The sequence below is a fragment of the Spermophilus citellus genome, assembly GCF_964194105.1.
Source record: "Spermophilus citellus genome assembly, chromosome: 13".
Lineage (NCBI taxonomy): Eukaryota > Metazoa > Chordata > Mammalia > Rodentia > Sciuridae > Spermophilus > Spermophilus citellus.
Window position 1 is genome coordinate 97,200,374 of NC_138193.1, and position 26,831 is coordinate 97,227,204.

General features: G+C 48.5%; 2 protein-coding genes across 4 annotated transcripts in view; one reads left to right on the forward strand and one right to left on the reverse strand.

Moving 5' to 3' along the window:
• Window positions 1-7,267: 7,267 nt before the first annotated feature.
• POMC (proopiomelanocortin) lies at window positions 7,268-10,134 on the forward strand (the record flags this gene model as incomplete). The annotated part of the gene is made up of 2 exons (XM_081265165.1): window positions 7,268-7,399; window positions 9,320-10,134. 2 exons carry the CDS (start codon window positions 7,268-7,270, stop codon window positions 9,965-9,967), a joined length of 780 nt encoding a protein of 259 aa, XP_081121291.1. The 3' UTR covers window positions 9,968-10,134.
• Window positions 10,135-11,983: 1,849 nt separating this feature from the next.
• Window positions 11,984-26,831, reverse strand: part of EFR3B (EFR3 homolog B) — an 80,969-nt gene continuing 66,121 nt past the window's right edge. For all 3 annotated transcript variants that reach the window (XM_081264928.1, XM_081264927.1, XM_081264926.1), the window contains exons 14-23: window positions 26,596-26,671; window positions 25,975-26,136; window positions 24,432-24,563; window positions 22,975-23,042; window positions 21,939-22,066; window positions 21,133-21,224; window positions 18,080-18,128; window positions 17,732-17,838; window positions 16,818-16,867; window positions 11,984-16,393 (exon numbers count right to left, since the gene is read on the reverse strand). In XM_081264928.1, coding sequence (XP_081121054.1) covers window positions 16,288-16,393; window positions 16,818-16,867; window positions 17,732-17,838; window positions 18,080-18,128; window positions 21,133-21,224; window positions 21,939-22,066; window positions 22,975-23,042; window positions 24,432-24,563; window positions 25,975-26,136; window positions 26,596-26,671 — 970 coding nt within the window. In that variant the 3' untranslated portion in view covers window positions 11,984-16,287. The remainder of the gene's footprint in view (window positions 16,394-16,817; window positions 16,868-17,731; window positions 17,839-18,079; window positions 18,129-21,132; window positions 21,225-21,938; window positions 22,067-22,974; window positions 23,043-24,431; window positions 24,564-25,974; window positions 26,137-26,595; window positions 26,672-26,831) is intronic.

Here is a 26,831-nt window from a genome sequence, read left to right on the forward strand (position 1 = left end):
AGGCACTGGGTTTGATTCTCAGCACCACATATAAATAAATAAAGGCCCATCAATGACTAATAAAATATTTAAAAAAAGAAATAAACAATGGGAATAGTGCTATTTATGCAGCTAAATCTATAATTAAAAACTGCCACAAACAAACAACCTTAAAGATGTAGATGGCATCAATGATGAATGATCCCACACCACTGCACACAAATTCTTCTGCTTAATTATAAAAAGGAATGGGGAGGGGCTGGGGATGTGGCTCAAGTGGTAGTGCGCTCACCTGGCATGCGTGCGGCCCGGGTTCGATCCTCAGCACCACATACAAAGATGTTGTGTCCGCCAATAACTGAAAAATAAAAATATTTTTTTAAAAAAGGAATGGGGAGGGGTTTTTAACTTGTTTTATGAGGACAGCATTATTTTCTTGAGGGATACTGAAGACTGAACTCAAGGGTGCTCTACCACTGAGATACAGCCTCAGGCCTTTTTAATTTTGAGACAGAGTCTCACTATGTTGCTGAGGCTGGCCTGGAACTTGTGATCCTCCTCAGTCACCCCCACCCCCAGAAACTGCAATTACAGACCAAAGCCACCATATTTTGCAAAGGACAGCATAATTTTTTCTTTTCTTTTTTCTTTCTTTCTTTTTTTTTTTTTTTTTTTTTTTGTGTGGTGCTGGGAATCGAATCCAGGGCCTTGTGTATGTGAGGCAAGCACTCTACCAACTGAACTATATCCCCAGCCCCAAGGACAGTATAATTTTGATGCTAAAATCTGACAGGAATTCCATAAGAAAGGAAAATTACAGGCCAATCTCATGTAGATGCAAAAGTCTTAAATAAAATATTGGCAAATTGAATCCAGTGCTACAAAAACTAACACATTATAATCAAATTGGGCTCAACTTCAGAGTGCACAGTAGGCTTAACACAGAAATATCAACAATACAAGGATGCACCACATTACTAGAATAAAGGGGGGGAATTGTACTATTATTTCTGACAATCAGGGGCACCTGTTTCAGGCTTTCAACGAGGAGCTCACTAGTGAGAGTGGAAGGGCAATGGTGACCTCTTCCCTGTGGTATCAGGTAAAGTGCAGCAAGTTCCCACCGTGGGGATAGAAGTGACAAGTGACATCTATATTCAATGCCTGTGGTGTTGACCTTGCTGCTTGGGTTTTGTTCCTGGTACTGGCCTGGTTTTCTTTCTCCACACAGTCTAGCAGCCTGATTTTGGTCATGGTTCCAGCCATCCTTTGTCCCTGCCCAACTTTGGATCTTGGTTCCCCAACCTGCCCAGTGATTCCTAACATGATTCAATGACCTTTCAGTTCACTGGGGCCAAAATGGGTTCTTCCATATGTAATTAGGAACCCAGTTGACAGAGCAGGACTGACACTAGGCCAGTTTGAACCTTTCCTGGTCTGACTATTATGCTCCTACCAGCTATGTACCTCTTAAAATTGTAAAAACAATACAAAGAAAAAGAAGATGTAGTCATTACCTGATTGAAAGAGCTCACAAGCCTATGATGGTAACGGGAGGGGCGGATAGAAGACAGAAAATGGAAAACAGAGGTGAAGTAGCCTGAGCAGTGCAAGCTGTGTGTATAGATGTGAGCAGAATAGGCTTTATGGAGAAGAGAAGGCCAGGTTTCCTTAAAAAAATTAAAGAGAGCCACATTAATGTTTATAGCAGCACAATTCATAATAGCTAAACTGTGGATGACCTTCAGTTGATGAATGGATAAAGATTATGTGGTATATATACACAGTGGAATACTATTCAGTATTAAAAGAGAATAAAATCATGGCATTTGCAGGTAAATGGATGGAGTTGGAGAATATAATGCTAAGTGAAGTTAGCCAGTCCCCCCAAACCAAATGCTGAATGTTTTCTCTGATATAAGGATGATGATTCATAATGGGGTTGGAGGGGGGAGCATGGGAGGATTAGATGAACTCTAGACAGAGCAAAGGGAAGGTAAGGGGAATGGGGGTAGAAAAGATGGTGGAATGAGATGGATATCATCACCCTAAGTACATGTATGAAGACACAAATGGTGTAACTCTACTTTTTGTACAACCAGAGATATGAAAAATTGTGCTCTATATGTATAATATAAATTGTAATATATTCTGTTGCCCTATATAACAAATTAGAATAAAAAATAATTAAAAAATTAGAGAGAGAGAGAGAGAGAGAGAGAGAGAGAGAGAGAGAGAAGAGGTGATGGTAGGTAACTAAGGGAGTCCAAGTTTCCCAGGTGGGAGGGAGGAAGGGTGTCCTAGTTGGAAGCCCGAGAAAGGAGTGCTCATGGAAGTGTTAATATTGGGGATGGCTGGGATGGCTGAGATGCCCCTATGCAAGATGGAGGGTAGGGGTGGAGTGGGGAGGTTACCCTGGAAAGAAGCCAGACCTGGTACTAAAACAGTTCACTTATTAATAAGGAGCTTGGTTTTCTCTTGTGGTCCAAAAGGAAAAGATTGCTGAACATAAAGTCAATGTCACAAACCAGAAAAGGTGAATTATCAAGGGAATCTTGCGGTCCCTAAAGCATCTAACTGGGAATAGAGGATGTTCCTGCCAGATCAAATAAGCAGCTGGATTTGAAGTGGGTTCAGTCATCCAATTTTCCCTGCCACACACACAGCTCCTGGAAGTCTGATTCTCCTCCTCCTCCTCCTCCTCCTCCTTTTTCCTTTTTTTTCCTATTTTTTTTGTTTTTTGTTTGAACCAAAAAGGGTGCTCTACTACTGAGCTACATCTCCATCCCTTTTTACTTTTGATTTTGAGATGGGTCTTGCTTAAGTTGCTGCGGCTGGCCTCCACCTTGCAATCCTCCTGCCTGAGGGAGCTGGGATGACAGGCATACTCCACAACACCTGGTTTTATTTCTTTTCTTTTTTTTTTAAAGAGAGAGTGAGAGGGGAGAGAGAGAGAGAGAGAGAGAGAGAGAGAGAGAGAGAGAGAATTTTTAATATTTATTTATTTTTTTTAGTTCTCGGCGGACACAACATCTTTGTTTGTATGTGGTGTTGAGGATCGAACCCGGGCCACACGCATGCCAGACCAGCGCGCTACCGCCTGAGCCACATTCCCAGCCCTGGTTTTATTTCTTTATCCAGGTTCAGGTAGGTTCTCTTCCACTACAGGGGTGAGTGCTGTTTTCTCCCTGGTCTGGCTTATGAGGCTAAATTCAAGATAGGCCAGATGTCAAAGGCTGTCTGAAAGTCCCCAGACCACTCTGCGAGCTCATGGCCTCAGGGAGGGCTCAGAAGCCATAGGGAAAGTACTTCAGCTGCTCTTCACAGAGTGCCACCTCCTTCCCATTAGGGGCCAAAGATCTTCAGTCCCCTTTCCTTGGAGCTGGGGTGCAGGAAGGCTGCCCTGGCTAAACCTTGGAGGGCAGTACAATTCACTTCCACATCCCCAAGAGGCAACCTCTCCTTGGCCAGAGCCTCACCTTCTCTGCTCCTTCCCTCTGCCCCTAAATGGAATAGAGAAATTGTGATTCCCCACTACACTTTCCATACACTGGGGAAATCTGAGGCATAACAGACGCACTTCTTGGTGGTGATATTTACCTGCAGTCGCCAATGAGGCAGATTCCGGCTTTAGCACGCACATAGATAATTGTCGAGCTAGGCCTGCCTCACACCGGGGCGCTAAGCCTTTGCCTGACCTAGGCTGAGACCCAACACCATCCTTAATTAAGTTCTTCCTGACCACAGGCCGCCAGGTGTGCCCTTAGCGGGATGGTGCTAATGCCAGCCTCCGGGCTTTCCGGGCACGTCTGCCCTGGCGCTCAGCCCCTGCCTGGAAGCCCCCTTCCGCCCCGGCCCCCCTTCGCAGGGCCGGGAGTTGCTCGTCGCTGCAGAGCGCGGAGGCTCACGTCCAGCGCCCACCGGGCGAGCCCTGCAAGTATATAAGGACCGAGGACAGCGACAGGGACAAAGCAGCGGTGCCGGAGGAGAAAGAGGGGGAAAGAAGTGACTGAGAGAGGCCACGGAGCATCCTCGCACCCCAGAGAGCAGCCTCCCCGCGACAGGTAAGGGTGCAGCGGCGCCAAACCTCACTCTCACCGGGATCCCCTGCCCCCGGCCTTGGGATGTTCGGTGCTGGCCCCGAAGGAGGACCGAGTGCAGGGGTCCTGAGCTCATTGCAAAGTTTCTGAGCTGACTGAGGAGTAAGAAGCCACCGGCTGCGGAAGAGCAAGGCCAGCGTCCCGATGGTGGGTGAAGGGCTGCGACGCCGCCGGCAGTGCCTCCAGGGAGCCGGTGGCCTCGGGTCCCCCGGGATCGCTGCTGTCCAGAGTTCCTGAATGGGAAAGGGGGGGCAGCGGACTTCTAGGACCCCTTAAGACTCTGACCACTCCCTAGGGAAAGCTAGGGAGAGCTCCCTCGACTCCCGCCTTGCGTTCATCCTCTTCCCAGTTTTCTGGATGTGTCACTTCTTTAGGGTAAAATGCCATACACTCAAGCGCAAATTAATGTTAGAAATGGGGCAAGAGAAGAATTTGCATTTTAGATTTTTTTTGCACTCAAAACTCCTGAATCCTCATTTCCCTGCCCACCTTGATGCCTAGGTGGTTGCGTTGTGATAACTACATGCTTCTGGGATCAATTACAAGACTAGGCAGTTAAGAGTCCCTCCGTCTCCAGGACCCAGATGGGGTTAAAACAGGTGGCGGGGTGGGAACTGTCCGAGGTCCTGAAACACCCCGTCTGGCAGCGAACCTCCGCAACAGGATCGCAGAGTGAACCGTTCATCCACATTTCTGCACTGGACAACCAGCGGAACTGACTGAATCTCAGGCAAGGGTCATTTCCAATGAAGGAGGGACAGTCCGCTGAGCATCTGGATCCCCCAAATTCTTCATGTATAAACGCAACTGGGGTAGTTTTCACAGAATGACTGGAAGGAGCCAAGAAAAATTAAAATGTGGGTTTTGTCACTTTATAACATATGTACAGATTACTGCTAAGTTAATTTCTTTGACACTTGTTATAGGACCTGTCATGTGTGCATTATGATGCAAGGACTAAACTGTCCCTCTGCTCCTCTCACCTTAATTGAAGGGCATGGCCAGTGTACAGTTTTAGAGTAACAAACATAACGTTTTGTTTAGTTCAGAGACTCCCACCACTCTTTATATTATAAAGGTAATGTCAAGATAACAAATTGTAAGTGTCTATTTTTTCCAGGGCTTTCAATTATTGGATTATATACTCCTCTACTTCAAAAAGTAAAACTTTTGATATCTCTCCACCACTCTGTTGCTTTAAAAAATGGTACGAATATGATGACATGACATTTTTTCAAGGTATAAAGATGGAAATAAACATAACCAAAGCAAAACAAATTGCTTTCAGGAAACCATCTAACTTTTTACAAATAGGAGCTCTGAGAGGGTGGGAGTGAGAGTACCACCATGCTATGCAGCATAGTCAGTGGGGCGGTAGGACAGGCACTGCTCTTTGGGGAATTTTCAGAAAAGTCTGAAATCATGAGGTTAGCCATTAGAAAATGGAAGCCATGCCAGAATGGCCAGCTTTGAAGAAAACTGGAGTGCAGTTGAGGGGACTGTCAGACCTGAGTGATTTCATTTTTTCTACTAATATGTTATTTTATACTATCATTTTTCTGGTTCTCCTGTAACATCTGGTTATACCTCTGACCCAAATGTGTTGTGTGACCTCAGCACTTTGGTCTAATTGTCTTGTCCACCAAGTTCATGCTGCCTGCTTGAACTGGAGCGTCAGGAGAGGAGAGCTAATTTGACCAATGTTTCCCAGTTGCCCTCTATGGCAGAGGCACTGCTGGCCCAACTCTCTGGCTGCCAGCGCCATCTAATGGTGGCTCTGAAAATGCTCCGCCCGAGTGTGGTAACAATTCTACAGCCAGCTCCTTTAGGGTGAGTTAGCCTAGCTCTTGGGGAATGGGGCAAGGGTGGGGCAGAGAGAAGGAAGCGCCTTCCTGAAGTGGACAATGAAGGCCTGGGGGACTTGCACTTCCAAAGCCTCATCTCTGAAAAAGATTTGGCCCATGACTTCCCAAATGAGAGATTTCTTTTAGATAAACTTATTTTAAAATGCAAATATTCACTAGGAGTGAGAAGACACTTAGTCATCCACACCTTAATGTGAATTACTTTTCTCATCTAATTAGATTTCTTCCTAACACCTGGTGGGGAAGATCTTCTGAAACCTTAATGATTGTAGAGTGGGTGGTGAGCTGATTACAGACTTAGGGATGGCTTTAAGGGCCTACCTAGGTAAGGAGGAATGTGGCAGACTGGGAAAGGGCTTGGCACAGGGACCAAAGGCACTGTAGGTGCTCCCCTGGGTGCTGCATTATGATCTCTTGCCCCCAGTATCATCCAAAGGTACTCCCTGGATTCTCGAAAAGTGCCTTTCGTGGCTATTCAAACTGGAGGTAACTCCCTTCCAATCCATTTGTCCTTCTTCTCCTGGCCATCTACATCCTCTTTAAGTCCAGCTACTTCAGACCACATCTGAGAGACCCAGAGAACAAGAGGCCTGATGTGTAACATGTTCAAAAGATGAGCCACTTTTAAGAGAATTGTTTTGTAAACTAAATCTCTCTGAAGTTACTAGGGTCTGGGAAATGGTGATCACCCAAGTGACTTGTGTGAAGGACATCAGTTGGGTTGCCTAAGGTCTTGACCAAATGTCCCAGGAGTTTTATTTGCAAACTAATAGTCATGGATAGCAGAATTTCAGAGGAATGACAGGATCCTGGTGGAGGAGGAGGGGAAATGACCATCCTGGGCAGGAATTTTAGAGTCCTTTGTCTTTCTCATGTTATTCTCATCCACGTATGCAGGGTGTTAGAAATCTAGCTTTATGCAGGCAGTGAAATAAGAAAGCTCTGTGCTGGAATCAGGGGTACTTAGCTTTACCTTATCTCTTTTGAGCTTTATTTTTTCCATCTGTCAAGTGACGGGCAGGACCAGATGATTTCCAAAATACCTTGCAGCCCTAATCTCTTTAGGGGTCAGGTTTTAAGAGGAAATAAAATTGCCCATAGTTTTCCAGGTCCTACTCCCCTCCTCCCTATCACAACTCCACCTTGCACATCTCTCTTCTTCTCAGCACAGCTCCTGTCCTCAAAAAGCCTTGGACTCCACAAGTGAGTGTTGTTAATTTTGGCTCGCAGTCCTTCCTGGTGAGTGGCCAACATTGTTCTGCTCCTTGCAGGGGTCCCTCCAATCTTGTTTGCCTCTGCAGAGCTCAGCCTGCCACCTGGGAGATGCCGAGATCGTGTTATAGCCGCTCAGGGGTCTTGCTGCTGGCCTTGATGCTTCAGGCCTCCGTGGAAGTGCGTGGTTGGTGCCTAGAGAGCAGCCAGTGTCAGGACCTCACCACGGAAAGCAACCTGCTGGTATGTGGGCCTTGGGTGCCACCTCTGGGCATCAGATGGGACTGGGGCTGGGACAGCTCAAAAGAAAGGGACATGGGGAAGAGGAGATTTTACTTCCATTGATTGGGGTGATTCAACCCAGGGCAGGAGCAGAACTTTGCTATGAAGTCAAGATTGAGCCAATGAGAGAGAGGAGGAAGCAGCCTCAAGGATATGGGTCAGAGCCACAGTTTCTGTTTGATTAACCTTACTCCTTGCCCTGTTTTCTAGTGAGACCCCAGACCATTTAACCTATTTAGAGACAGTGCCATAATAATTGCTTTTTTCAGTTGACCCTTCCCCTTCAATTTTTTGGTCCTCAAATTATTCCTTTTAAAATATCCTCATATCACCATTCTTACTCCATATTTCTTTCCCTTTTATCTATTACCAGTTATGAAGCCAGCTAGGTATTTCTACAAAACATCTGTAGAGAGAGAAGGAAAGACCAAAGTACCTTTATTTCAGTAACTGGTGCTGAATGTCTCATGCTTCCAAGTTCTCTGCAGTCTTTCCAGAAATGTAAAGGATGTTGTGCCAGAATAGGGTTTCCTTCAGGTCACCACAGTGGTGTCTGTGTGTATGTGTGTGTGTGTGTGTGTGTGCGCACACGCAAGCTCATGCACACACACCCAGCACCTGCCAAGTGTGGGTGGAATTTCCATTACTGTATCCTATGTTTCTTGTTGGTGGAGAAGCTGAGCTAGGATGAAGAAAGCGATTTCCTCATACACAGAGCTTTCATGTGTAAGTTAGAAACAAGAGCTTGGGGTGTTCTGTGATTTCTAGTTCAGAGAGACCCAAGAGACATCCACTACACAGCCTCTCCTGTTGAGAGCTCACCAGAGTAGGAGCATTGGACAGTCAGAGTCCATGGGCTCTAGTTCCACTTCTGTCACCAATGAGTGTGTGTGTGTGGGGGGGGGAGGGGTTGACCAGTATCTTCCATCTCTCTGAGCCTCCTGTTTTATTATCTGTCCAGGGGAGGGGTGTTTAAATTAGGTAGTTTTTATTGTTCACTCTTCACATTCTGTAGGGTTATAATTCTAAATCCCTGGAGTAGAAAATTCCCAGCTTCACAGAGTGGTTGGAATCCTCCTGTTTCCTCCTTTATAGTTTCCAAGTAGCCGAAAAACTCAAGGATGCAACCTATGGGTCATTTTCCTCAGCAAATATGTACCATAATTGAGTCCTCTAAGGTTAGGGGGCAGAGACACCAGCTTTTGACATGTACTAGGAAATAACCCTGTCTTTCTATCCCTCCCCCGGGTCAGAATGAAGTGATAGAGAAATTAGCCATTATGTTCCAAAGACTACAGGCTGGGGGAAGAGGGTATGGTGAGATGAGCTAATAAGACTCAAAGGAATCAAAGCGAAGATAGAAGTGGGACGTAGAAAAAATTTGAGACATAGGGCAGGAATAGGACTGGGGTGGGATATAAAGTAGATTTGCAGATCACAGGGTAACAGTAAGACATTCTATCACCTGGAGAGCTCCAAATTTCAGCCCCATGCCCCACTTGGACTTGAATGGAACTATAGCTATTTACTCAAAACTCCTGAAGTGCCAACTGCTACCACCATCTGCCCTTTTTGCAGCAGTTCCTATATATCAGGTGTACAGTGGTCCAACACGGAGCGTGGAGGGTGGGTTCCTCATTGCCGCAGTAGGATGGGGTGAACCAGGGTGTTTGCTATAGTTCCCGGACGGTCTACGCAAGAGGACAAAAGGGCCACGTGCAGGGTGAGTCTGGGAAGATGACCATGAGTGTAGAGAGGGCTGCGCGGCCCACGCGCTGGGCAGGCGGCCTCGAGGGGCAACATGGCGCGCTGTCCTGCCCCATCCCGGGAGGGCGGCGGTAGCAGGGCCCGTGCCTCCCTCACGCGCTCGCTGTCCCTCAGGCGTGCATCCGGGCCTGCAAGCCCGACCTCTCCGCTGAGACGCCCGTGTTCCCCGGCAATGGCGACGAGCAGCCGCTGACCGAGAACCCCCGGAAGTACGTCATGGGTCACTTCCGCTGGGACCGGTTCGGCCGCCGGAACGGCAGCAGCAGTGGCGGCGCGGGGCAGAAGCGCGAGGAGGAGGTCGCGGCCGGCGAAGGCCACGTCCCGCTGCCCGCCGGCGGTCCCGAGTTCCGCGACGATGGCGCCGAGCCGGGCCCGCGCGAGGGCAAGCGCTCCTACTCCATGGAGCACTTCCGCTGGGGCAAGCCGGTGGGCAAGAAGCGGCGCCCGGTGAAGGTGTACCCCAATGGCGCGGAGGACGAGTCGGCCGAATCCTTCCCGCTCGAATTCAAGAGGGAGGCTGTGCCCGGCCCCGACGGCGCGGCGGCCCTCGCCGACCTGGAGTACGGCCTGGTACCCGAAGCCCAGGCGGCGGCGGCCGAGAAGAAGGACGACGGGCCCTATCGCATGGAGCACTTCCGCTGGGGCAGCCCGCCCAAGGACAAGCGCTACGGCGGCTTCATGACCTCCGAGAAGAGCCAGACGCCCCTGGTGACGCTGTTCAAGAACGCCATCATCAAGAACGCACACAAGAAGGGCCAGTGAGGGTGCAGCGGGGCGCAGGGGCTTCTCTCCTCCGGGAAGTCCATCCTAAAGCCCCCTGTCTCATCTGCCCTTCTGCCTGGCCAGCTTCTCGCTGGGGCTGGGGGTAGCGACAGACATTCAACCCTTAAAGCTGTCTGTAGTTAGGAAATAAAGCCTTTCAAATTTCACAGCCGTCTCTGACTTTGTGTGAATAAAACTAAAATACAAAGATCAGCATTTACTGGAAGAGAAACATAGTGGTTTCCATGTGACCACGGTGTTTCATTAGATGGGGATAAAATGGAAAGACGACCTTCTCCTCCCCCCAGCCATGGATCTTCAGGGGACCAACTAGTTTGAATGACTCAGGGTGGCTTTCAGTCCAGTGTTCCTAGGATGGCTACCTTTCTCACCCTCCTGCACTGAGTGAAGATGTGCCAAAAGTCACAATTCCTACAAGAGTGACCATGGGGACTCAGGGAGCCAGGCAGGCACCTCGCGAGGCCTACTCATCAATGGGAGGACTCTGGACTGTCAAGTGGGAAGCTGTGGTCATGCTTTTCTCGGACTGTGCCCTTTGCTACTTGTGTGACCTTAGGCAAGTCCCTTAGGCAATTTCAAGTTGAGTTCTTTCATTTACTTCTCCCTTCTTAGCATAAAGGCTGAGAGTTGGTATATTCCCAGACACATGGTCTCACTGCCTTCCACACATGCTCATGGAGAAATATCTGTTTAAATACAACACAATATGCAGATGCCTTTTACAGTTCTTAGGCTCAAACCTGGAGATCCCTGACTGTTTCCCCACTGGCTCAGGCCCAGCTCCTCATCTCCATGTTGCCTGAATGCAGCCCTTCATTCTCAGTCCTCCCCACTCAGGCCTTGGTTCTAACCAACTTGTCTCCAGGTGCTCTCTTCTCCAACCATCATACACAAATTACTCATATTAACATATAAAAATACTTCTCCATATTCTGACTTGTGAGCCAAAACAGTACTTCCACCTCCTGATTTTCTGTTAATTCCAAACTATTGGGCAGGGCATGCAGGGTCCTTGTCAACCAGGTTCACTTCCCTTCCAAGACTGTTTCCTTGAATGAAGGCTCTGCCTCATGCCTACTAGTCTTTTCATTGTTCCTCTGCCATCCTTCTTCACTCTCTAGACCCTCCCACCCCCATTTTAAATGATGTCGTTTTTCAACACAAGCCCAGGCTCAAGTCCAGCTCTGCTGGGCAATGTGATCTCTTCCAGCTACTCCTCATCCCCGGTGTTTCTGCAGTCAGTCCCCTTCAGCATGGAGGGAATGCTCTGTGGCTAGAATGGCAAGTTACTTGCTGTCTGCATGTCTTGTTCTCCCAGGGAAACTTCAGCTCTGTAGGGCAGAAGGCAGGTGTTGTGTGTTATGTTTCTTTTCAATCTCCCTGTGGCATTCTCACAATGCTGGGGCCACAGGTTTGCAGCCACACATTTACAATACACAAGAGATTCACAGATACCTACAGGGCTGCAGGCATATCTGTCACCTGCATTCGGCACACCAGTGGACAGAATATATCAAAGCCAGCTGGGAAACATTTGTATATAGCATTTACACAAATACCCCTGTGGTTGATGCTCTGGGAGTTTGCAATGAAAGAAAATGCGGATTGCACCTGGGAAGTCCTGATATGAGGAGAGTTAGAAAATCAGATTAAGATAGGGTCTCCCTCAATAAGGGTTATAAGAAAAGAACTAGAATGAAGAATGGCCTGAGCCCAGTAACTGAGGATGCGCCTATGTTGGGAATCCTGGCCTCAAGTTTCCATGTTGGTAGCATCCTTTCCCTTACCTCCTTGGTTCTGGGACAGGTAAAATAGGGTCAGTGTGTGTGTGTGTGTGTGTGTGTGTGTGTGTGTGTTGGAGGGGGGTGCCTAAATGTCAGTGGTACACAGTTGGTATTTTCAAATTCTGTTTTTATCCCTCCAAACCATTTACCTTAAAGAAATCAAACAGACAGCCATGTAATGACAACATTAACATTTATTTGAAAAGGGCATCGTGAAGGCTCATTGGGAGATGGCAACTAATAATCCTAAAGAAGGATTTTGCTAAGAATCCTTCCTACGCTCCCCCTCATTCCCCTTTCCTCCCTTCCCTAAAATAAAACTAATTTGATTCAACAAATTTAAAATACAGAAAACTGCCACAGGCACTAATTCTGCACTCACATATAAATATGTCAGCTGTTATATACATATATTATCAACTATGAACTACATTACACACATGCACACATGGGCACACACACTCAGCCAGGTGTTGAAGGTCTAAATGGACACAGATGTTAATGTATGGGCTGCAGCATTTGTAGATTTACAACTTTGCACTCCATATGCCTGAATCCACAGTCATGGAGGAGTAGTGCAAAAGGGCAAGGTGACGGGGCTTGGGTAGCCCTGTGGTCCGCTGGAGGAGAGAAGCCCTGAACTATCAGGCTGATGTCCAAAGAGAGCACAGAAAACTTCCTTCTGGCCACAAAGCCCTTCCTACTGCCCAATGTCTCCTTCTCACCATTGCTGCAGCCAGCCAGGCCTCAGGAAGGGCCTGCCATGAATCTCCTTCTGCAGTCTTCAGATCTACACTGAGCTTGGGGTTAAGGGTCACAGTAACCAGAAAATTTCTAGGGCCAATGGGATGAAGAGGCCCTGAGCCTTCTCCCCAGATATAAGTGATGTCTTGTTTTGAATGATCGGCCTCCCAGGGCTCAGGGACATAGGAAGCAGGTGTGGCCTGCCCTGATGAGACAACCTCCCTGCACACCTTAAAACATGGCACTAAACTGGCCAGCTGCCATTTTCTGGTCATGAGGAGGAATTGGGAAAAGTAGTCTCACTTTTCAATAGCACTTTGCATAGCCAGGTTAGAAGGCCTGGGGACAGCAGAATGGCAATTGGAAGGCCTGGTGAACCAGGAGCCCCCAAGCCCAGAGGTCTGCCATTTAAAGGAAACCTAAGACTGTTCTGACTTCTACTCCAGTTTAGTGTCTTGGACCCAGAACATCCAGGGCAAAGAGCAGCGCATGTATGACATTGGGTTCCTTTGAGTACATTCGTTGGTCCCAGGCCCCACTTTCCCCACTCATCCATTTGCATTTGTGGATGGGTGGGGCTTTAAACAGAAGGGAGTATCTGAGGACTTTTCTGGTTCTTCTCCTGACCTACTTGGGCTCCTTCTCTGTTGAGGAGGCCATTTAGGAGTCAAGAAAATGGGAACAGGCCCAGGCATTGGAGGTCCCAGGGCAAGGAAAATAGAAGATGCCCTAGGAATACACAGGTGATTTCCATTCATCTGCTCCTTGTGCTTTTATGACTCAACCAAATTAACAGAACCTGCAAATCTCAAATACATTCATGCCTATTAAGTTCTACCAGCCGATGACAACCATGCTACCTTGGTCACAAAGCTAGAGTTCTCAGAAGCATTTGGGGCAGCTGGATTGAATGAGCTTGCTGCCTTCTCTTGATTCAAGCTCATGTGAGAGAGGACAGCAAAAAGAGGCAAGAGAGAGTGCTGCCATGCCAGAGGGCATGAAAGGCAGGTGCCGGGACGCTAAGCCAAAGCACCAGGTTCCTCCCCCTTGACCCCGCCCAACTCTGCTCTGCCTCCTTCCCAGGCCTTGTCACACAGTGGTGGACACTTCTGCATTCACTAAATTTTTTGTCCAAGTTAGCATTCACCTTAAACTCTCTGATTCTAAGGCATACTTGGCTAAGATCCAGATTCCACCCCACACCAGCAGGCAAACTAATACTCCACTGAGTGTAAACTGAAACTGAAACTGAGACACACAAGAAACAGCCAGGTCTCCAAAAGCAGCATGGTGTAAAGAAAAATCTGCCTTGGATCAACGAAGATGAAAGACCAGAGGTGTCTCTTTAGAAAGGAAACCCTGTGCCTTTTTTTTTTTTTTCTATTCTCAGGAGGCTGGTGAGGGACAGACATCTGAGTAGACCTACAGGTCTCTGGTTCTGAAACTGGCTCTAGAAAGAAACTCCAGGGAAATGACTCCCAAGGCTCAGAACCAGGAGCAATTGCCATGGGGGTGGACCCTAAGGCTGCATGGGAACAAGAAAGAAACAGAGGGTCTGAATGATGGGGAGATCTGGTGTGGTGAGGAAAGGCATTTTTGTGGTTCAAGGTTTAGGTTTTCTTTAATGTTTCTTCCAAAGGTTACTTTTTAAAAAAAACTTTAAAGTTAAACTTTTAAGTTTGTTTAAAGTTATTTTAAACATGATTTCTTAATATAGAGATATTAAAGAGAAATCTAAGTTCATGCTTGCAAAGTTGGGTTGATCACAAGCCAAAAGCCACAGAACAGAGTTAAAAACCCATGGGGGAACAGAAGTCTCACCCCCTGGGCCTGAGATCATGCAGGCCATGCAAAAGACACGTTCCCACAGCATGGGGTGGTGGCCATGGAGAAGAGCTGCATCCATAGTGTGGAAACTACAGGGATGAGGGTCCATCAGCCCCATGACAACATTTACTGCACACACAATGAGAAATTGCATGTGCTAAGTTTTTCCCAATTTTGGAATAGGTACCCATCTGCCCTAATGACGAGGCTCTCACTGTGTGTGTACACAGGGCCATGCGCAGGGGTATGATCTGAGGGCATCCTGCCCTCCCCTTAGCAGAAGTAGCCCCCTTTGACCCCATGCCACATTGTCTAAAAGTATACCCTAAAAAGTGATTCCTTTAGGTCAATAAATCGATTCTCCCTCCCTTTCTTTAAAAAGCAAATTCTCCAGGGAGGGAACGTTTGACCGTTCACACCTTCCTGTGTGTTACATCAGCACAGAAGAGTTGTGGGAAGTTTGGCTCTAAAGAAAGGAAAGGGCTCCTTCGACCATGGGTGCTTCCAGTAGAGAAGACCCAGGTGGGAATCTGCCAGGGACACCCCAGGAGGAATAAATGTACCTGGAGGTGGGATGGGGAAGCACAGGCAGAGAGGAGGCAGCAAGTGGCCTCCTTTATGCCCTGCTTGGCTCTGAACATGCAAGTCACACAGGGTCAGGCAGGCAAGACTTGGGGAAAATGAATCCCAGAACCTAATGGGGTCTTTACCATGTTTCCCCAGGATACAAGCAAGGTCTGTTGGCACTGATGTCCCAGACTTTGTCCAAAGAGTGAAGAAATCATTCCAATATTAGGTGATAGATCCCTCTTTGCTCAAATGGAACATCCCTAAGGTTAATTTCAGACATCCTTGAGCCCCAAAGTGCCACTTGTCCCATTACCCTCTCTTCTCCCCTGGCCCAGGCTGGAAGCCTCTTCCATGGAAGGTGGCTGGGGCAGGCCTCTGGGCTTCCTTCCCTTTTTTGGGTCATCAAGAATCAGATTATCTTGTTCTACCTTCCCTCAACCCAGAGGCTTGGAAATGTCTTGAGTTCCTTGGAAAAAGACATCAAAGAGAGAACATGACTAATTCAGAGAAACATCCAGAAGACAGAACCACGGAGGGACACCAGAAGCCCCCTCTGAAGAAAAGGAGGAGGTGAGACCAGGCTACACAAAGACAGGACTTGCCCTGCTTGTCCTTTCCAACATAGGAGGCAGGTCCTTGCAGCAGCCTGCTGCCCGGTCTGGGAGAACCAGCCCTTCTATCACCAGCCTGCCCGCCCTTCCCTCTACCTTTGCTGTCCCCCAGGGTATCTCCACCCTAGAAGGACTTGGAATTCATTAATAGTAGAAAGAGACATAGACAGCTGAAGGGTGGACAAGACCATGGAAGACGCTCAGGACTTGAGTAAAGGAGGAAGAAGGCTGCTTGGGGTAACTGCTACCATCTCCCACCTCTGACATGGTCACTTCTCTACAAGGGGAGCATTCCTTGGTTCCTCCAAGTGCCGATTATGGATGGCTTCCTTGGACCAACCAAGTCCCCTTCTACTTCTCTCCTCAGGAGATGAGATGTGCTCCCACAGACACAGCCCCAATAGAAGCCTCTCACCCCACACAGCAAGCGGGACCTTCCCAGACCTCTCAGCTTCTCCCTGCAGATGCCCCCATGATTCTCTGTCCCTGACCGACACAAAAGAGAAGACAAAAGGTGCAGGTGATATGCTTATTGGCCCCAGAGGGGCAGGTGGCTGGATCTCCCTCAGGGAAGACAAGGCAGAGGCAGGAGGGCCATGAAGGGCCAGGGAAGGCCCAGAGGCGCCACCTTTGCTTAGCTGGTCGCCCTCCAAGGTGACTGTTTTTCAGAGACCCCAGCTACATTTCCACAAGGTAGGGGTGGGTGTGAAGGTGAGCCCCTCCCCCAGACCCTGTTCCTCGGAGGGGCTCCATGTCTTGGAATTCAGTATACGCACAGATCGGGGAACTTCATCTCATAGACAGGGATGGAATGGTTCTGTGGCTGGCCGTAGGCTGCGGTGATGGTTCCTGATGGGCTCGGAGGGGGCCTGGGGGGACACAGAGAGGAGAGAGCCATGAGGTGAGAATTCTGCAGTCCCACTCCTGGGCAAGAAAACACAGCAACTGATTTGGGTTTCCTTTTGCACAGGGACCAGAGAGCTTGTCACTCCCTGGGGTCCCAGGTTTCTAAGTTGTTCCAGAATCTAGAGCTTAGGCAGGTCCTTGGAAGAGTCTACAGTGATACCGCTGCTTTAAATTACATACCAGCCTGGGACACTAGGCCTCGCCCAGCCAGCCTCTTTCCCCTCTCTGATCTCAGTCTCCTTGTCTAGGGAGAGTTGGTGACTGACTCCAGCCCTGGGAACAGAGTTGTGGTTTGTGGAAGGACTGAAGGCAAGTGTGCAGATGCAGGATGAGAGCCTTGATGCTGAGGGCACAGGTAGGGGTCCCCTGCCCAGGACTGCCACTTACCGAATGGTGATTTCAAAGATCTGGTTGAGCTTGCTCTGCAGCAGCGATGCCTAGACACAAACAGAGCGGAGTGAGCTGGGGGCTCCTGTGGGGAGCCATTCTGACACGTGATTGGGTGACTCCCGTTAAGGGCCTGAGGCGCTCTGGCTGTGTCGGAGCTATCCCGACCCTTTCCTGATGAGAGAGCCCATCCGTGTGGGGGTGTGCGTGACCACTGACCCTGGAGACCCAATCACTGACCCTGACCTTGGAGTGCAGCCCCCCCTCAACCTTCATTGGATGGAATTCTCCCCTGAATCTCTTGTCCCCCAAATAAAAGGCTACTCCCCAGCATGTTCACTCTCTCTCTCTCCTGCTAGCCCAGAGTAATCCTCCCTGCCCTGCTGGGCGGCTAGAGGCGGGAACCAGGGAGGCGAGCCGTCTCGGACCTAGCAATGTAAAATAAGGTACTGGTTTGTGTGTTTTATTTTGATCTCTTCTAACTAACTTAATGCCTAGAACCTCATTAATGAAACCACTGCGCAGGCCGCGTGGTAGAGGCTCCCGGGCCCCTACCAGTTGACTCACAGCCCACCCATCTAGAGGATGTCCTGGAGATGCTGGGACGCGCAGCCCAAGGAGGACACTCGGGTGTGGGATGCCTGTGGGGCCCTGACTGTAGATTCAGACTGGGAAGAGCTACTGTCAAAGGCTGGCTAGGGGCAGGACAGATGTCCAGGAGTAGCAGGGAGGCTTTGGGCAGGCAGTTCTTGAGTTCAAGGTCATTGCCCCTGAACGTGGGGTGGCAGGGACTGCTGGGCATGGGGCCAGGAGACTCGCAGTGGGCGTCAGCTCCTTTCTCGACTCACATTTGTCCAAAACCTGGGCCTTGACTCCTAGCTCACGAGGCATCCCCCCTGTGGCGCCCCACTTACCCGGGCCCCGCAGTGGGCTGCAATCTCCTCGAAGGGTGCCTTCTGGAATTTCTCCACCACCTGTCGTCGCCGCTCGCGCTCCTGTTCCTCCACTGCTACACTGTCCACTGCAACGACAGCAGGGTTAGTGCCCAGGTCCTCCTCACTGATGAGGAAGCGGAAGGGCTTGGGGAGATGGACAGGGTGTGGACTTGGGCCGGAGGCGCAGGCCGTGACTGCTGCTTGAGCGCTGCCCTCTGACTGCTGGTGAGTGGGCCTGCAGCCTCAGCCGCCAGGGAAGGGCTGAGTCAGAGCGGAGAGGGCAGCCCTGCCCTCCCCTCTAACCAGTCACTGGGGCCCCTAACTTACCAATGGCCTTCTTCAGCGTCTCATAGGTGATCTCCTCGGCTGGCACTCGCTGAAGGAGAGGGGACAGAGATGCTCAGAGAGGTGGATACAAAAAGGCAGCCCTGGCCTCTCAGCTATCTGGCACCCCTTTGCTTCTTAGAAGAATGTCCAAAGGGATCCCCCCCATCCTCCAGGGTCTCGGAAGCTCCCGGAGCAGGCATGGAGGACAGCGAGAGAGGTAGGGGTGAAGAAAGGAATTCCTCATCAGATTCAAACTTACGGGTGAGTCCCAAGTCTAAAAAACCCCCTGTCCCCTGCTTCTCACTCCAGCCTGTCCCTCTCACTCAAGCCTGTCCTGGAGGAGGAAAATACCATGTAATTAAAAAAAAAAATCTTGAGATAATAACAGAAATTACTGGAAGAAAGAAGGGGCAGTTGGCAAGTATAATCTTGAATGTCAATTTTAAATACTAAATGACATTTTTGAAGATTTAATGATATTAAATTATCTACCAAGGTGAGCAGAGTTTTAATATTGGTGGGCCCTTCACTGCAGAGGTTGGTCCAAGGACATGGGTCACAGGACCTGAGCACTCTGTAGAGTCTATGAAAGGAGGTGGGAAAAAATAAAACCCAAAGAAGGGAACACCAGGATGTGTGTGTGGCCTTAGGTCAGATGCAGAAAACAGTGAAGGAGCTTGGACGAAGTTCCAGAAATCCCCACCAGACTATGAGCTCCTTGGGGCAAGACCTGGGACTTACTCATGTTCCATCACTTAAACACAAGTATTTGAAAGAAGCAGACACAGAAGAAAATGATATCATTGACACGAAGTTCAAGGAGTGATCAAGTCAGGCTAGTGGCTCCCTTTGGGGAGAGGGGTGGCCAAGAGAGGGGGCAGGGCCCCTGGGCGATAACTGTTCTATTCCCTGATCTGGATATGATGACATGGGTGCATTTTTCTTTGAGCTGCATATATTTAAAAAATTTATTTGGCATCCAGTAAATGATGGAGTGGAAAGAACAGAAGTGTGGATAAGGGACAAAGTCATTCAACAGCTTTTTTGGGGGGTACCAGGGATTGAACTCAGGGGCACTCAACCACTGAGCCACCTCTCATCTCACCTATTTTGTATTTTATTTAGAGACAGGGTCTCACTGAATTGTTAGTGCCTCGCTTTTGCTGAGATTGGCTTTGAATTCGTAATCCTCCTGCCTCAGCCTCCCGAGCTGCTGGGATTACAGGTGTGCGCCACCACACCTGGCTCAACAAATGTTAAATGAGTACTAATTACATGCAGGGTTCTAAGTGGGTCATTCAATAGAAATCGGAAAAATTTCCAGCATTGGAATTACATACACGAGAGTGCTATGCTGAGCTGTAATTCATCTGAGGATCCATCCTCTGCATATCCATCTATGCATGGTGTGCAACTATCCAATGTCAGATACTCACATGCAAGGTGCTAGGGAACTGTGGTGTTGACAGTCAGAGAAAAAGAAACTCACTGGGCAAGAGCAGGTAGAGAGAAGTGAATGGAAGAAATGGAACTAGAGTGGGCATTGAAGAACAGGTAGTTCACAGGCATGAAGGTACACACACGTGGAGAAGAAGGGTGAGTCTCACATGGACTCCAACATTAGCAAACCCACAGAGGCAGCATGGGGGAGGCTGAGGGCAGTCCTACCAGGCTGGGATGGTGCAGGTATGCTGGGGATAAGTGGGTAGGGTAAAATGATATGGTAGTGCCAGCCCAGATTGTCTCTGAATGCCAAGCACCAATATTGGAATTGGACCAAACCAGCCAGCACAGATTCATCAGCCACCCCTTCCAGAGGCAACTGATAGTAGGTGGCTATGTAGCCAGGTAACCATTGCTCCTCCTCCTGCTCCACTTAACTCATCAATTCCTGAGGGACTCTTGGAAAGGGAGAATCATTTCCACAGTGGGAGACAGCAGCCAACCAAACCCTGAGGCCTGACACTCTGGAGGTTCCCAGTCTTTTACAGTAGGAAGGGCTCAGAGAACGCATCCCACCCCCGACCCCTGTTCCACATCCTCACTTTTGTGGTCCAATTAGCCCAATTCAGAGCTTCCAGCCTTCCCTGGGAAGGTTCCTGACAAGTTTTGAAAGCCCCAAACTGGAGCTCTGCTTGGTAGTTGAGGGCATGGTTAGAGGGAGACTGACCTTTGGGGATTAGAACCTGCAGTACTAATAGGATATCAGTGCCTGTAGGGTACTGTAACAGCAGGGACATGGCAAACCCACAGAACGGACACCACCTAGCGGGAACCCTAATGTAAACCATGAACCGTGGCTGGTGACAATGTGGCAGTGTAGGGTAATCAACTGTCAGGCAGGTGTCACTCTAGTGTGGATGTTGGAAGGTTATGTATTTGTAGAAAGCTTAAAATTTTGAGTTTTGTTGAGTTTTGAAAATTGCTTTCATGTGGAATTGGGCTAAAACTTGTTTCTAGATGAAATTATAATTGAAATTATAATTTGTAATTATAATTTGAAATTATAGTTGAAATTATAATTTGATCTAGAGAGTCCCTCTTGAGAAAAAAAATCATCAAAGTACTATGGTAGTGTTGGGAGCCTTTTTAACAATCTTAGACAGAATAAATGTTTTAGCCCAGAAAGCTATAAGTATATGGGATATCTCTGGATCCTCTTCTCACATTTGCTTTTAACTTAAAACTGCTTTAAAAATAAGTCTTAATAAAAAATATGCCAATATGTCTGGAAGACACACTATGAAAGCTATTTTCACCCTCATCTTTTCTGCTGAGCCTCTGACTTGAAACCCAGAGCACAGAATGCCCCTAGTATGAGTAGGGAATGGAACCAGAGTGCTTTTAGAAACAGTCCCATGGGAGTGTGTGTTGGGAGGGAACACTGATAAGCTTTTCAGATGGAAATATCAATTTTATACAGTCAGAGTTGGTAAGAAAATGGCTTTACCGAGAAACTAATTTCTACTTAAGCTTCAGTGCGTCGGGCTGTGTAGGGGGCTGGTGTATCTGGTGTCCAGAAGCTTCACCAGGACAGTGACAAGGACACTCACCTCCTCCTTCTCTGGACTGTTCCTTGATTCTACTTCCACCTGCAGGGAAATGGTCTCTCCAATGCTCTTTCTCTTGGATAAGCGATCTTCATCTGCAAAAGAGAAGCCGCAAAGCTGGAGTTGCCAGCCCTTGGAGAGCCAGGTTTGAGACGCTGGTCCCTTCTCCCTCAGCCTCTGCAGCTCACACTTAAGCTACATGTGGAGCTTACAGAAGCTTCCTATTGCTGAGAGCCTCCCCACCTATCTTGGGGTGGTCTGTTTGCTGCACTGGGTTAAGGTTTTGTAAGCACTGATGAAAACAAAGAAGCCTCTTTGACTGGAAGGCACATCCAGCTTGCATAAGCACCAGCTGCTAAAAGCACCCGCAGCCGTCATCTGTACGGTTTACTAAGTGCATCTGCCATCACCATCTCCTAGATCTCTCCCGCTGATCATCTATGAGGTATTTCACAGGGAAACTGAAACTCAGCGATGTTTAGAGACTTATCTAAGATTTTTCAGGCAGTAAGTTGCATGGAAATCTCAAATAGATCTCTGGTTCCATAGTCCATGTGTGCTCTTTCCAGGACAATGGGCCCCCTGATTCACATCCACAGGCCAGGCTAATACACGGGCCTGTGGATGTGAGTACTGAGGAGGAGAGGCAGGGAAATCAAAATGTCACCATAAATTCTGTTGTGTCTTTGGACTCTTGTGCAACATTTAAGATGTCACAGAAGGTAAGAGCCCACAAGTCCCTTTCTGGGCCTTTATATAGCCAAGAAAAAGCAGAGGCAAGCTTGAGAGTCATTGCATGGAGCTCGTACCTGTTAGCTGAGGGATGTAGGGTAGGCAGAGCCTGTCTGAATTGTAGCCACTGCCCCCCAGGACTTCACTGATCTTGCTCTGGCGGAAGAGGAACTCGATGACCACGCCATCAAGATTTTGAGACAGCCTGGATGATGAAGGAGGGAAGAGACAAGGTATAACTAAGGTTTCTCCCCAACGAATTCCTTATATTGAAAGTAATGATTTGTTATGCAAAATGATAGAGAAGCAAAAGAGAAAGTCACCCACAGTCCCATTTCCAGAGAGAACTACTATTTATATTTGTGTAGGATCCTTCAGTTACATAGATTTATGCCCACACACGAACGTCTCCTTCTCCAACACATTGTTCTGAATTTTTTTTTCACTTTTTTTTTTAGATATAGATGGACACGATATTATGTGGTGCTGAGTGCCAAACCCAGTGCCTCACATGTGTGAGTCAAGTGCTCTACCACGGAGCCACAATGCTAGCTCTGAAAATGTTTTATTCACCTATTATGTAGTGAATTTTTCACATGAAATATTCTTCAAAAACATCATTGATATTATTTGCCAGATGTTCATTGCATGGATGGGCTGTAGTTTGTAAAGCTATGCTCTCTTGTTGGACACTTTTTTTTTTTTCTAAGATCTTTCCCTTGAATTTGTCTGATGCTGAAACCATGCTGACCCACAGCACAGTCTGAACGTGGTCTGTGGATGTCACTTGGATGGACAGCAGTGTGCTGTCAGGCATGACTCCTACAGGACATATTTCCTGTAGGTTTGGCCAAAGTTCCCAGAGGTCACATCATGTCCTTTACAGCACAACACAGCAGCCTGCCATCATCGCCTGCTTGGGGTATGGACCACTGTACCATGATAGTGTCCATCCGCCCAGGATTTCTGGGTCACGGGCAGGCTCCACTTTCTGCCCTGGATTCCACAGAAGCCCAAGCCTCCTGGTGTGCAGCCTCTTTTGACCTCAGCCTGCCCACGTCCCTACTCAGCTGCCCGGGGAATCCTCGACCATGTCCCAGGGGTGCTCCTCACCTGGGCCTCTCCACAAACACATCCTCAGGGAGCATGTATGGAGCTTCCTTCTTCCTAGTCTCTATCACCTGGAATTTGAGAAGAATCAGATGATGAGAACTGGGTCCAGGAGGGCAGAGGAGCTCAGAACAGGCAACAGAAGGAGCGGCCACCTCAGTGTCAGCTTTGACTCCTCCCCACCACCTCCTTGCAGGGTACACTACAGAGGGGCTTCTCAAGGGAAACCAGGATCCCCAGCGACTCTCAGAGCAGCCTACGAAGCACAAGGCGCCTGCTACAAAACTATCGCCATCAACAACACATGGACATCAAGTGCTCTCCAGTGCAGGGCACTGCTGAGGAACTGCAGTGTCTTGCTCCTGGGTCCTGTTCCTCTGCTAGCTACTAAGACACATAACAGGGGGATACAGGTTGCACCATGTCCCAAAGCTGGGGATTGCAAACACATCCTGATGGACAGTGATAGCTTGAGTTTTCCTCAGCATCTTTTGCAAATTTTTGGAAGAAAGGTAAAAATGACTAAGATGATGAGTAGTTGGGGGAGGGAGGGTATGCAGGTGTGTGCAGGTGAGCTGGCAATGATCCCATGAACCAATGGAGAGATGCCTGGGTGTTGCCCTTCCTGCACTCTCTTATCAGCCCAGAGGCTGGGAGGGTCCAACTCCTTTGGGGTGGTCTTTGATACAGTGCCATGGCACCCTTCTCCATGTTCCCAGGACAGCTGAGACCTGGAATGCTGCTTACTTTCCTTTTGCTAGTGCCTTTTAAAGTTAATTTGGACATCAAATCATTCTACCCATAAATATTCTAGCATATTTTAAAAGATCTTTATGTAACAACAGAGAGCGTTTGACTGTAGTCTGTATATTAGATAATCTCAATGGATTTTTTTGTTTTTGAAAACTTAATTAGATATGTGCCTAGCATGACAGTCACAGGGGGAGATGCCCATATTGTATTTTTTTTTTAAGCCATGCAGACTGATGTATGTAAATTGCAAGGTCAGAGAGCTGGGATTTGTTTTAAAACATTTCAGAAAAGGTAAAGAAAAGGAAACAGCTGAAGTAAAAGTGTGAAAGTCTTCTGAAGTATTTACTCTGCATGATATCTAATGGATGTTGACTGTTCTCACCCTGCTTTTGGTATTTGAGAATTTTCATGGTAGGAAAAAAAAAGTAGCCTTCGTCCATATGATCCCAGGAGTGTGTGCTTCCGTGAGCTGGGAGAGGACAGAGAACAGGAAGCAGGTATAGGGCAATCCCTGTGCTGGACCCCATCTGCTGTGTCATCAGGCAGGAGGAAATGCCACCTCATGTCACTTCTCACTGTCACTAATTCTTCCTTCAACTCTTTCTTCCTAAGGCCAAGAACAGTACTGAGACAATTAAGTAAAAGCTGTTCCTGGGAAGCCCCAAGCTGAGGGCCTCCTGAGCTCTCAGCGTCATGAGGACACTGACCTCGTGGATGTGCTGGCAGAAGGCAGGTACCGTCGTCAGCTGGCTGATGAGGTTCAGGTAGGCTGCACCCAGAGCGTAGAGTGCACAGCGGTTGTACACAGGCAAGTTCTCTTCATTGACCTGGGCCACGTCCTGGGGTAACACAGATGGGCCTCTGGAGTTTTTATCTGAGAAACTATTCTGCAGTCTGCACCCTCCACCCAACCTCTCCCCAGTCTTTAGAGATGGCTCCTTTTTCTAGACTGAGTCTTTCTCAGCATTTTCTCCATAACTTTCCAGGTAGACAAAAGTCACCCTCATTAAAGTGGAAGGGGATGGTTTCTAGAACAATTCATGAACTGGAGGTTCTTAAATACTGAGTATGGTGGCAATGACCTCAACTCCCCACTCTGTGGTGAAGCTGTAGTGACTTTTACTGTCCAAACCCTCGTCATCAATTCCACTGTACGGATGCCATCTCCTTCACTACAATTGATTCTTAGAGAAAGAAATTGGCTTGCTAAACTGGGTTCACATGTTAAATTGAGAAAGCTGTGGGAGTCACCAAGGGGTTGGGGTACAAAGGAATTCTAATTCTGTTTCTTGAGCATAAAAAAGAATTAAGAAATGTTTAGCATTTCCCACTTGCAGGTTATCCCTGCAGGATTTAGCACTGCCAAGTGGTAACCTAAGGCTCCCCATCACTCGACTCCCAGACTTGCTGTGACACTTGCTGATGCCCATCGGGCTTCAGGACCTATAGACTCCAGCCTTTGAGGTCTGAAGGGTCCACTCTGACGCCCTCAGGAGCATACTTCCACCCAGAGAGACCCTGAAAGTCTCAGATCCTGCCCAGGACCACAATGGCTATAAATTGCAAAGGAAGTTTGTTAACTATAGAGGTCTTCAGGCTCGGGAATATGTATTTTTAACAAGCACTCAAGGCAATTTGGAAGAATATCTAAGTTTGAGGACCAGAGGATCTTTAGACAATTAATTTTGCCTAAACAAATTTGTTTCAGGATCACTCAGAGCTTATGAATATCCTCTTGGAAATCCTTGAATTCTCACTCAGACTCTGAGAGGGACTTGAAATACTCAGGGATAAAGGGTGTTTTTCAGGGCTGGGGATGTGGCTCAAGCGGTAGCGCGCTCGCCTGGCATGCGTGCGGCCCGGGTTCGATCCTCAGCACCACATACAAACAAAGATGTTGTGTCTGCCGAGAACTAAAAAATAAATATTAAAAATTCTCTCTCTCTCTCTCTCTCTCTCTCCTCTCTCACTCTCTCTCTAAAAAAAAGGGGTGTTTTTCAATGACCCTGTTCCTTAGGTCTCCCTTAACTGGAGGATGAACCAATGTCATAAATTACGCAATCTCGAGGGTGCTCCAGACAAGACCATGGTTTGGGGTCTTCGTGGAAGAATGGCCAACCAAGAGTACAAAATTCTCAGGCTTCAAAACGGTTGTTAAGCAACTGCTTCTCAGTTTTCTCAGTCCTTGGCCAGATCAGGGCCCCTCCCTACAATTCCTAACCGGTAGGTCCTGCCCACACCAAGCCCCACCTGAACAGCCAGCACCAAGCGGATGAGGTCCACCACCACTTCCTCGTTGGCCAGCTCGATGCTGATGAGCGCCAGCAGGCCATAGAGGGCCTCGTAGTGCTTCTGGATGTTCGTCTCCTCCTTACAGCTCAGGTAGATGTGCCTATAGAGCTGCTGGGAATGCTGGGGACAGGAGTGTGGGCGGAGGACAGCCACAGTGCATGGGGTGGGGACAGGAGAGACAAGGAGAAGGGGAATGAAGACCAATGTGAAGGGAGCGACATGGCTGCATGTGCCCCACTTCCACCCTCAGGGAGGGAGTCTTTTAAAGCAGACCTCGGTGGCCTGTGAAGTGAACGCACGGGAGAGAACATGTTTGGGGGATGACGGACCCCAGGGACACTGGCAACCGAAGCTGCAAACCCAGTTTCAGGAGCACAACATGGCAATGGCCCTGGACTGGCTCAGTGGGGGGATGGCCCTGGCCTTGGCAGGGGGTAACACTGCGGCGGGCTTGGCCTCCCAGGGGAGGCAGCTGGGTAACGTGACCAAGCAGATGTGCAAAGGGAGGCAAGCTGGCGGGGGCAGTGGTCAGCGTGACTCAGGGGCTGGAAGGTTGGGTCCACAGGTCCACTCGCTTACCTTCTTCATGAAGACAGTGTCCTGTCGGGAGCACTTGTCCACTTTCAGCTTCAGGACTGAGATGTCACTGAGGGTACTGGGAGGGGACAAAAGGGGCCCCTTAGCCCTCGTGTGAGGCTTGCCAGAGCTCACACAGTGTCACTGGGCTTTATCCCAGAGCTGTGGAGATTTCCGATGCTCCTCTGGCCCTGACTTTTACCCCAATCTCAATTTTCTTCCAAGGTCTCAAGTTCCTG